Source organism: Plasmodium coatneyi, chromosome 4 (genome assembly GCF_001680005.1).
Source record: "Plasmodium coatneyi strain Hackeri chromosome 4, complete sequence".
Lineage (NCBI taxonomy): Eukaryota > Apicomplexa > Aconoidasida > Haemosporida > Plasmodiidae > Plasmodium > Plasmodium coatneyi.
The window spans coordinates 1661805-1673865 of NC_033559.1; the positions used below are offsets into that span (position 1 = coordinate 1661805).

General features: G+C 44.7%; 3 protein-coding genes across 3 annotated transcripts; 1 reads left to right on the forward strand and 2 right to left on the reverse strand.

Moving 5' to 3' along the window:
• Window positions 1-1031: 1031 nt before the first annotated feature.
• On the forward strand, window positions 1032-5195 carry PCOAH_00009420 (DNA-directed RNA polymerase subunit beta; the record flags this gene model as incomplete). The annotated part of the gene is made up of 2 exons (XM_020057751.1): window positions 1032-1083; window positions 1237-5195. 2 exons carry the CDS (start codon window positions 1032-1034, stop codon window positions 5193-5195), a joined length of 4011 nt encoding a protein of 1336 aa, XP_019913055.1.
• Window positions 5196-5476: 281 nt separating this feature from the next.
• Window positions 5477-7870, reverse strand: PCOAH_00009430 (Uncharacterized protein; the record flags this gene model as incomplete). Its single annotated transcript, XM_020057752.1, has 1 exon — window positions 5477-7870. The coding sequence occupies one exon, from the start codon at window positions 7868-7870 to the stop codon at window positions 5477-5479; it is 2394 nt and encodes a 797-aa protein (XP_019913287.1).
• A 1401-nt stretch (window positions 7871-9271) lies between these two features.
• Window positions 9272-11656, reverse strand: PCOAH_00009440 (Palmitoyltransferase; the record flags this gene model as incomplete). The annotated part of the gene is made up of 10 exons (XM_020057753.1): window positions 9272-9350; window positions 9539-9629; window positions 9735-9822; window positions 9943-9978; window positions 10103-10198; window positions 10443-10504; window positions 10741-10863; window positions 10984-11105; window positions 11275-11333; window positions 11478-11656. 10 exons carry the CDS (start codon window positions 11538-11540, stop codon window positions 9272-9274), a joined length of 819 nt encoding a protein of 272 aa, XP_019913244.1.
• Window positions 11657-12061: the final 405 nt, after the last annotated feature.

The window sequence follows — 12061 nt, forward strand, 5'->3', positions numbered from 1 at the left end:
TTTTGCTGATACGTTTTTTTTTGCACAAATGAAGTGAAGCAAAAATAGGGCGCGGCGGGGGTGGAGTTATAGTGCGTCACTATGCTGACTCCGTTTGATTATGCTGTGATGTTAAAATATGCTCTTCCGAAGGGGACCTTGCCAACCAATTGTGCACGCCGTACTTACACTGCCTAGTTCATCCTAATTCTCTTTTCGCGCGAATCACGACTCGCCTCTTTTTTTTTTTTTTTTTTTTTAAATTTCCCCCCAACGGTATGGCTACAAGAACGTACCACTTCAGTGCCACGCCTTCTCTCCATACCGATCGCACATATATGTAAGCAAAAAATTTTTTAGAAAGCCCATGCGTTGTATGCATGGGGGATGAATACGGTTCTGCAGAGAAGCTTGTTTCATTCTTTTTGTAGCCGTTTTTTTTTTCATTTTTCCGACCCCCAATCTGTACGCCTACTACTCAGTGTTTAATTCGACGCACCTGAGAATTTTATCCTCTTTCATTCATGGGGAGGAACAAAAAATAAAAAAAAAAAATACACTACAAGAAAGTAGGGTATCATTTGTAAGCGTTTGTGTCACGAAGAGGGCACTGTTGCGTCCCACTTTGGCCAGCGTCAGGAGGGACATACGTTTACTACCACGCGTATGTATCACCCCACTGCGTTGTGGAAGCTGTCGGATGGTTATTTCTTCCTTCCCCTTTTAAATTCCTGTTTGGAGTATCCGCTTGAGCGGAACAAAAAAAGAAAGGCAACAAAAAAAAAAAAAAAAAAGGCACCAAAGGCGCATCAAAAGCGAAGTCAAAAGGGAATAATTTCCCCAAAAGAGGGACAACAGAGAAGTCACTTTACCATAGAAGAGCTGCCGTCGCGATGCCGTTTCAATTTGGTTGACTTGGAATTGCATCGCCAGGGCGTCCGTCCCATTTTTCTCACGAACCCAAGGAAGGAGCACAGTTGTGTAAAATAAGAGTTTTTTTTTTTTTTTTTTTCGTTTTTACGTTGTTACTTTTTTCCTTGTGTGGTTGAAACATGGCGGTGAAACTGGAACCGCCTTACTTTTCGGGCGAATATATGCATCCAGGTAATGCTCACCTATGGAATGGGTCTTCCACGGAGGGGCGCATGTGCGTACGGACGTGCCTGTTTGATCCGTCCACTGAGGGGATTGCTGCGTAGTCGCCTTATAAAGAATGCATACCTCATATCACCGCTACACATCATCCACCCCATGTAGACGCCCCGCTGGAAGAGGACCATGACGAAGAGGAGCGAATAACGGAGGAAGACAGTTGGGTGGTGATTGGGTCCTTCTTTGGGAGCCACGGATTGGTAAACCAGCAGATCGAAAGTTACAACGATTTTATAGAATACAGGATGCAGGAGATAATAGATGAGCACCCTCCAATAGAAATAAGACCACAGCCACAGTACCGCTCAGATCGGGATGACAGCAAAAATGTCATGTATGCCTTAAAGTTTGGCCAGCTCTCCCTAGATAGACCATTCTACGATGAGAGAAATTTAACGAATAAGAATCTGTGGCCACAGGAAGCAAGGCTCAGGAATCTGACCTACTCCTCTGCTATATACATAGATATTGAGCAGAGTACCTACGTGGTCGATGAAAATTCAAGGAGCCAAACTTTGAAGGAGAAATTTGTATACGAACGGATAAACTTGGGAAGAATACCACTCATGTTAAAGTCGATGTTTTGTTGGACGAAAGGTTTACCAGAGAGCGAAATTGCTGATATGGGTGAGTGTGCATTTGATCAGGGAGGGTACTTTATTGTGAACGGAGGGGAGAAGGTACTGGTAGCACAAGAACGAATGGCGCATAATTTTATTTATGTGTTTAAGAAGAAGCAGCCTTCTAAATTCGGGTGGGTAGCTGAGATAAGGTCTCAGATGGAGAGGTCTCAAGCTACATCTGCTTTTTCTGTGAAGATGAAAACGAAAACGGGTTCTAGAGGTTCATCAGTGAGGACAGGAGGACAACTAGTAGCTACCTTACCTTACATAAGAACGGAAATTTCCGTTGGAATTTTGTTTAGAGCGCTAGGTTGTACCTCCGATAGGGATATCCTCCAAAGGATTGTCTACGATTTTAACGACAAAATGATGATTAACACGTTGAGGGAGACACTAGAAGAGTGCATAGACTATCCTACGCAGGACATCTGTCTCGACTTCATCGGTAAAAGAGGACCCACTGTTGGGGCGTCGAGAGAGAAAAGAATTTTATACGCGAAGGAACTTCTACGGAAGGAGGTTCTACCTCACATGGGGACCGGACCAGGGGTTGAAAGCAAGAAGTCATACTTCATAGGGTACATGATTAATAGGCTGTTGCTAGCCGAGTTGGGAAGAATTAAGGAAGACGATCGGGACCACTTTGGGAAGAAGCGTCTAGACATTGCAGGGCCGCTGATGGCTAGCAGTTTCTCCACTTATTTTAGAAAAATGGCCAAAGATGTGAAACGGGTTCTACAAAGGCAGATCGATAACAACAAACCATTCGATGTTGCGGGGGCGGTTAGAAGTTGTTCACAAATTACGCAGGGAATGCAGTACCAGCTAGCTACAGGAAATTGGGGTAAAGACAAAGATGGGAAGGTGATAAGAACAGGAGTTGCCCAGGTTCTTAACCGATTAACGTATTCATCATGCTTGTCCCATTTGAGACGGTTGAATACGCCACTAGGGAGGGAAGGAAAAATGGCGAAACCGAGGCAGTTGCATAACACCCACTGGGGAATGATCTGTCCATTCGAAACGCCAGAAGGGCAGTCCGTAGGTCTGGTCAAGAATCTCTCCCTAATGTGTGACATAAGTGTGGGTACATCTACCAATAATATTTTCGAGTTCCTGCTCGAGTGGGGTCTAGAATCGCTAGATGAAGTGCCACCCCAGTTGATGAAGGAAAAGGTGAAACTCTTCCTAAATGGAAGGTGGGTTGGGTGTTTCAACCAAATAGATAACCTAATAGAGACGTTATATGAGTTAAGGAGGAGGTGTGACATATCACCGGAGGCCTCCATCGTGAGGGATGTGAACAGTAAGGAGATTAAAATCTTTACCGATTCGGGTAGGGCAATGAGACCTCTCTACGTGGTGAAAAATGTCAAAGGGGAAAATAAACTCAAGTTGACTAAGGAGCATGTGAAAAATATGATGGCCTACCCGGAGACCTACAATTGGGACTACCTCATCCAGGAGGGGATCATCGAATACATTGACTGTGAAGAGGAGGAGACCACCATGATTAGCATGTTTATCGATGATTTGAAAACGGGTACAGGTTACCATAACAATTATACCCACTGTGAGATCCACCCGTCGTTAATCTTAGGCGTTTGTGCATCCATCATCCCATTTAGCGACCACAACCAGAGTCCCCGTAATACCTACCAAAGCGCCATGGGTAAGCAAGCCATGGGAATTTACGTCACAAACTTTAACATCCGATTGGATACGTTAGCCCATTTGTTGTACTATCCACAGAGGCCACTTGTATGCACCAAGGTGATGGAGTACCTACGGTTTAGAGACCTTCCTGCGGGTATTAACGCGATTGTTGCGATTATGTGCTACACAGGGTATAACCAGGAGGACAGTCTGATCATGAACCAGTCATCCATAGATAGAGGTCTCTTTAGAAGTGTGTTCTACCGAACCTACACCAGTGAAGAGAAACAACAGGGTAGTCTCATCATAGAGTCATTTGAAAAACCTTCCATTAGATTTGTTAAAAATTTAAAAAGAGGCGATTACACTAAGCTGGATAACGATGGGTTAATCGCTCCAGGGATACGGGTTCTAGGAGACGACATAATTATTGGAAAGGTGTCTCCCAATATTGAGGACGAAGACGATATAGTAATTCAGAAGAAGGTACCCAATGTGCAAATGGGTTACACCTCTGGTGCATCTACCCCTGGTGCATCTACACCTGGTGGGTTTCTCACAGGGAAGGATTCCTCAACCGGGGGAAGTGTACTCAGTGGAAGTGCGGGCAGCGTTTGTGGGAGTGTTTCCAGTCCGTATTCTCCATCCAGTATTGGAGGTTCTAATATGATGGATTCTATGCCCGATTCGCCAATCAGTGATCGGTATAGTAGCACAAGCGGCCCTGTAGGCACAGTAACGATGGGCCCCCCAAGTGTTGCCTCCTCCACCCCGACCAGCACCACCATTTTTAGAAGTGGAAACACACTCTCCACGGGGAGTAGCCCCCAGTATGGAACCACCATCGTTTCTGGTTCTACGAAAGACGATTTGGAAGTTCCCACACTGACTATTAGTACCTCTAACATCTTGAAGCAGTACAAGAAGGACTGCTCTTTGAGCTTACGAGAAAATGAAAACGGGGTCATAGACACTGTTATGTTATCTTCCAACAGCCGAGGCAATAAGTTTGCTAAGGTAAAAGTCCGCTCAGTACGTATCCCCCAAATTGGGGATAAGTTTGCTAGTAGACATGGACAGAAGGGTACCATTGGAATTACATACCGAACGGAAGACATGCCCTTCAGTTCAGATGGTACCTTTCCAGATATAATTATGAACCCCCATGCAGTTCCATCCCGTATGACGATCGGTCACCTGGTCGAGTGTCTAGCTGGGAAGGTTGCTGCGATAGAAGGAGGAGAAGGAGATGCAACTCCATTTTCTAAAATAACTGTGCAGGAAATATCACAGAGGTTACATAACCTTGGGTATGAAAAGTATGGTAACGACATCCTCTACAATGGGCATAACGGGAAGATGCTAAAATCGAAGATCTTCATTGGGCCAACTTACTACCAAAGGTTGAAACACATGGTGGAGGATAAAATTCATGCTAGGAGTAGAGGTCCTCTCACCATGATTACGAGACAACCCACGGAGGGACGATCCAGGGATGGTGGATTACGTTTCGGAGAGATGGAAAGAGATTGTATGATTTCGCACGGATCTGCGAAAATGCTTAAGGAGAGACTCTTCGAAGAAAGTGACGCCTACCGTGTGCACGTGTGTGATAACTGCGGGCTCTGCTGCATCGCAGACATCAACAAGAACGCCTACGAATGCACCGTCTGCAATAGTAAGACGAACATTTCGCAGATCTACATCCCCTACGCGTGCAAGCTGCTCTTCCAGGAGCTCATGACCATGGCCATATATCCGAAGCTCGTCCTGGAGGACATGTAGCGATATACAAGGGGTGGTGCAAGGTTGTTGGGGCGCCACACGTCCTCTTCTTTTCCCCCTTTTATTATTTTTTTTACTTTTTCTTTTTTTGTACCATTTTGATGCGCCTACAAGAACCGCCCATAAGGGTTGTGTATCAAATTAGTGAAGCCATACTAACGGGAGGTTTAAGTTGGGAAAAAAAAAAAAAAAAAAAAAAATTGGCGCCGCAGTGTTACCAACGGACCCGCCAAAATGGTGATTCCTAAATATTTGTTCATCTGTGGGGATGTGTTCACCCGTCACAGAATCAATTCATCGAGGGGGATCTTCAGATCCCTGGCGATGCTGCGGATGGTGTCCTCTGGTACCTGAATGACCAGCTTGGTGTAGGGGTCCAACGATTCGTACGATCCTGCGTTTGCGCCATCAGAAAAGATGTTACTCCCAAGGGAGGAAAAATTGTTGGTGGAGTTTAGCAACGCACTGCCACAGTAGCCACTCCACTGCACTCCATTCATCAAGCTATTACGGACCAAGCAGGACATATTGTTGGAAGAACAGAAGCTGATAAATCCGAGCTGAATGAGGGTATTTATTTGGTGGCAGATAAGACTGTTCATGGTTAGCTTTTCGTTGAAGAAGCAAACGAGAAGGCAGTCTGTTATGCATACCCATCTTATGAAGGTGAAATTTTTTGGAATCGCCTGACCGATTAGGGTTAAAATGGATTCATTTTTACTTCTGCCTTTTCTCTTCTTGGGTAGGGTAAAGGCACCTCCCTTCACAGTGGCGTTGAAAAAACGCTTATCCGTTAGGGGTAAATTTCTAGAAGCTAGATATGCCCCTACAAGTAGAACTCTTGAATAGAACGATAAGTCAACTTTGTTTTTTAAATTATTTTCGTTCAAAAAAACGGAATCAATTAATTCGAATGTAAAATGGCTAGCATGGTTGTAGGTAGCCACTCGGATATGTGTGTCTATATTTCTCTGCAAAGCGTTCATATTTTCTACGATGGGTTCTAAGGTGCCCTCTAGGATGGGTTTTATAAAAAGAGGCCACATATGGGCGCATATAAAAAGCAGCTCATGGAAATCGCTCTTGTAGTCTTTATACGACACATTAATGATGTAGTCTACGTATCTGCACCAGATGTCACAAATGACTTCGTTGTCTAGGATGACGTTCTTCCTTCTGATTAGGAATTCTGTTTTGTTTTCCTTTACACAGTAGATCTTCAACTCCTTGTCGTTGTGTGTGAGCAGCGATTCGAAGCACATGGTGTTGTAAAGTCGGTAGAGAATATTTTTGCACATATCCGCTGTGTAAGAATCAAACCAGACAGTTGGGGGTTGTGGCAATCCGTCAAAAATTTCATCCGGCAGTGGGGATCGATTTATCAGGATGATGCATAACCCCCTCGTCGTCTTATTCGCCTTAGTCATGTCGTTGTAAGGGCCTCTAATATATTCGTGGATTCTTGTCAAAGCGTAGAATAAATCTGGGTGGGTTCTTACTAAATAGCGCACGTTATCGAGGATGAAGACAACTGATCGGTCGTACAGGTTGTCTTTGTGGAGGTGCTGCTTTGGGGATGTCATCCCTTTGTTCGGTTCATCTGATGCGTTTGCACCGGCACCATGGCGACGTTTCTTCCCCGGAGATGCATCCCCCCCTGCTCTGCCATCCTCAGGCCGAAAGGACAAGAGCTTATGCAGAACATTAAAAAACACATCAGTGTTGGACACATGGTTTGGAACTAACTTGGTCGGATCGTATGAATAATTTGTGAAGCCATTTGACTTCTTATATTCCTCGAATTCATGCAACAGATTTTTGCTCAGGTCCTTTAGAATTGTGTGGTAAATCACATTCTTTGCAGACTTACCAGATTGGTATAGAGCCATTAAACAGTTTACATACGCGAAGGGCACGTTCTTCAGCTTCACAAAACTTTTCACAACTTTTGTTTTTCCCATGCCTGGTAGACCTAGCACCTGAATAACAGAAATGGGATCCCTCAAATCACCGAGAAGGTTAACTAATCGGTGCAGTTGGACTTCCCTTTCAAAACCGAAAATTTTCAAACAGGTGATGTATGCCTGGAGGGTATCGTGGGGGATGGCTGGGATGAGCTCTCTGAAGTACTCCTGGTCGATCATTTCGTTCAGTTCTGCGTCGTAGAGTTCATCTCCGGGGTCGTGCGGATCGCACGGATCATGTGAATCATGCGAATCATGCGAAGCGTTGGATGATTGGTCATTCTCGTGCGGTATTGCACCATCTTTGTGCGATCCACTCTGTGCAGCGTCCTCCTCGTCGAAGGTGTCTTCGTCGTCGCTCTCCTCCGTGTATTCATCATTCGTTTCCTCCTCTGCGTCATTCGCACCCCCCGGTTTGCAATCCTGTTCATTTTTGTGCAGGCCGGAAATGTTCATCTGGCCTGGCCCATCCGTTGGGGCCTCGTCCGCGTGCCTCTCTCGACTGTTGCGGTCGTCACGGTCATCGCAATTTGCACCAGTATCACAACTGGCATCGTCATAACCAACCGCATCTGCATCCGAGTCGGCATCGTCGTGGCTGCCACCACGCCTCTGCTTCTTCGGAGAGCTGAACCCGTAAATGCACTCCTTGGCCGTTTCGTTGCAGTCGTCGGAGTTTATGTCACTGTCGTTGTTCGCCAACTTATGCATCGTGTTTCTGAGGAAGTACGTTTCCGTGGTGAGAAGAATCGAACGGTAACCCTGGGTTGTCCGTCTACCCGTCCTTCCCCCCCAGAAGACAAGCAAAGGGAGGGAGAAACACACTCGAAAGGAGTTCCCCAAAGGGAAAGCAGTACTGATGGTAAAAAAAAATAAAAAGATCGACAATTCGTGTGTTTCAAATTGTAGGCACACAGAATTGCCTGAAGATGTTACCGTCCTGTTTGCCAAAAAGGCTATAATAATGCCAAAAAAAAAAAAAAAAAAAAAAAGCCCACACGTTTTTAATGAGCCAGGTAAATCAAATCAAAACGGAAGTGTAAAATGAATAATAAAAAAAAAAAAAAAATTACATGGGCATCCCACAAATGACACAATGTGCGTGTGCTTCCTATGGTGAACGAGAAAGCTCTCCTTGGGAACAAATGCGAATGGAGGGGACATTACTAATTAAAAAGGGAGGCATGGTTAAGCAGTCGGCGGCGTGGCCGTGCGAGGAGAATGAAAAAGGAAACCGTAATGTGCAAGGTCAAATAAATTCTCCTCTTTTGAAAAGGCGGAAATAAGCGGAAAACGAGCGTGAACTCAACGTACGGAAAAAAAAAAAAAAAAAAAAAAAAAAATTAAATATACATGTATAACGCTTATGTGCACATAAACAATTACGTCAAAGGCGGACAGGGAAAACGAACCTAGGGGTAGTAGCTCCCCCACTCATGGGTAAATGAAGTATGACCAAAATGGGGAAAACATATGAAATAAATTACAAAGGAGCACTTTTCCTTTTCACCTTATACGAGCCCTAGGGATCACCACGTGCAGTTAAACTTTGTAGATGCCCATTGTGCAGTGCACGCCCAGCTTTTCGCACACCTGAGTGAGCACACACGCGAGGAGAAAAAATTCACACTGGTCCACACACGGTAGAGGGGAGTCGCCCTTCTGCAAGCAGGGTTTTTTTTTTGCCGCGTGGCTTCCATCAGGGGAGTACCTTTTTACCCTCTGCAGTCGCAAGAATAGCTTGTGCTATGATTAGAAGCAATCCAAGCGTTTTCATGAAGGAGTAGAGCAAACTAGGCAAAAAGTTGCACGAAAGGGAAGCCGTAAATGACAGACACAAGGTACCCCCTCGTTGAGACAAGAATATCGATATAAAAAAAAATAAAGTAAAAAAAAAAAATTCAAATTCAAATTATTACGTTTGAGTGGGACGAATGCGGCTGCGCATGCAACGCATGACAGGTAGAAATGTCTCTACTGAGTGAAGAATCGCCCGTCAAGGGGTACACAATAAAGATCGCCAAGCTGGCAGATGCACACATCTGTACGTGTGCACATGTAGATATCCACTAGTCCTTTCGCAGTTGTGCTTACACATTTGTGTGTTTCTTTTTAATTTTTTTTTTCCTCTTCAATGAAGTTTTCTCGAGAGGAAAAATCCGAGTGAGCAGTTCCGTCGATGGGAAGAAACCTGGGAAGGAGCGCCGACGGAGATTATTGTGTCAGAGAACAGCAACCCTCTGCAGGGTAGTTCAGTTGGCGACACATACACGTATGTATGCATGTAAATTTGTATGAACATGTGCATATTTTTTTTCTTTTTTTTTCTGAACAGGTAATAATTTTTTTTTTTTTTTCCCCTTTTAATCGCTATTATACCAGAGACAGCAGAATGGCTGGCCAAAAACGTCCACGAGTGACTCTCGGAAGGGCCTCATTTCTCTGCGTTGGTTCTTCAGATACTCTATCCCTGCGTGCATGGGGTTGTGGTGCCAGTGAGCATCCACGCTAACACACGTCTGCGTTGATACACTTCTATGTTGATACAGTTTTACACCTCCGTCGCTGCACATACCTGTCGTGTTCGTCCTAATCGCGACGTACTGGTCGACCAACATGACTAAGGTGAACACCCCAAACAGGAGGGAGCCGAAGGTATTCACCTGGAAGGGGCAACAAAGAAAAAGGGGAAGCACCTAAAATTAGGCCAGTCCACCTAAGTACATACATATGTACACTGTACAAAAGGTGAAGACTCTTTCGCGCAAAAACACAAGGCATACCACGATGAGGAAGAGGTCTGTTCTGCTGAGTATGCACTGAAAAAAAGGGGGGGGAAAAAAGTGAATTTTTCAGTAGGCGGTATAATAATGTCCAATCGCGCTACAGAATATGCCTTCCATACAAACTGCGACCATGTTTTTGCGTGTCGTCGTGTGGTACCTTCCTGTCTGTGTTCAATCTTCGGTTCGTCTGAACACACGAGATCATTTTGTACATAACGATGAAGGCGCAGTTGGTGCACATGAGCAGGGTGTACTGTGGTGTGCAGCCATGCGTACAAAGCGGTCATGCAAAAAAAAAAAAAAAAAAAAAAAAAAAAATTAATAAATTAACAAATTAGCTAGCTGACCAATTAGCCAAATGGCACTCATAAAGGGATACAAATGAAACGTCTGTTAAGCGAAAAAAACGATTTAGCAATTTTTCTGCCTCGTTTTTTTTTTTTTTTTTGCGCGTTTGATGTGTGTTAATTCTCCAGCTAGACATTTTGGGGACTTACGAAATTGAGGAGGATAAAAAATTTCTGGTTGTACTGTCCGACGCAGCCATTTATCCAAATGCCTTGAAGGAATGTTTAGGGGGGGAAATGAAAAAGGCGAACCGTAAAATGAACAAAATAGCGAATGTTGTAGCGAGAGCATGTGTTTCCGCACAGCATGATCTTATATCTGCTCGAATGCGTGCTTGTTTCCCTTCCATTTGAGTTGCAAGCTACAGTTCTGAGGCTGTCACGTCGGAGCTTTGCACTTCCAAACACTGTAGCATGTCGCGTTAGCAGAGCATCGCTCTCCCCCTACAGTGGTGATCCATTTTAATGATGCAGCGGTTGCAAACAGAGCAGTGGTGAGACCTCTTTTCCTTTAACAAGTTACACTTCATGCACATGTCATCGCGATCCTGCTGTGCGTCCATTCCTTCCCCTAGAAATAGACGCCGAAATGGAAAAAATGAGATGATATGCATACATGTACAGGTAACTTTGACGTGAATGGAACAAAAAGAGGGGTACACCAGACGGGAGCATATCGCAGTCAGCACACCTGTCTTTCTGGGCTCCCCTGTTAGCACCCCCGGGTTTTTAATGAGGCATTTGACGTGGCACCATAAAGTCATAAGTGTGCAGAACCAGAAGGAGGCGTACGAGAACACCCGTACTTTCGTTCTGACATAGGGGGCAGAAAAAAAAAAAAAAAAAAAAAAAAAAAACAATGTGATTGAGAGATGCGGACATGTGTCAATCCTGTGTGTATGTGCGCTTCTTTCGGAGTTTTCTCATATAGCGTCTGTCCTCTGTTCCCCCATTTGGGGCTCAGACAGAGATTCGTGTTTACGCAAAAGTTGAGATGAACTTGGTGCAGAGGTACATGGACTGCAGAATTAGGGCGTGTGTCTGTTGATCAGGTGGAGCAGAGAACGATGTTTTGTGGCGGTTTTAACACTGCGTCGTTGACACGTGGGGTGACGAGCTGTTCAAAATGTTGATTAGCTAACAGACTGACCACCACTCTGGGGGCCATTTGCCCCCTCTCCCTACCAGCAAAACGAAGAAGGACCTATAAAACGCCAAAAGAATCGCCCCCACGTTTAGGGCTTTCATTCTGTGGGAAGGCTCTCATAAAAAAGAAGGGGGAGGCACAGAGTTTAAGGGAAGCGACGAGAATATATGTCCCTGCGTGTATCCTCGCATGTGTACATTATGGGTAGTTTGACGATGCTGAGGGTTTTGTTTTAAGAAATTTCTACATTCTTTTTTTTTTTTTTAAAAAATTAGCCATTCCGATTTGATGAAAGAGGGAGGATAAATCATTGACGCGAGGAACGAACGACCGTTTTGCATGCACACACTTGGGAAGAAAGGTGGTGACGCAAAGGATTCGCAAAAAGAGGGTCCTCGGGACAAATTGTTTCACACTCTGAGTGATATGAACGCCACTTAAACTGAACCCATCTTGGGAGCCACCCACACAGGGATTACAAAATAGTCATTGTAGGTCAAACAGACCAATGTCCCAAGTTGGTGCGGAACCGAATGTGGTGGAAAAGAAAAAAAAAAAAAAATTGCAAAGTGGAGAGAGACCTACGTATGGATGCACATATGTGGCTGTACATAAGAGGGGC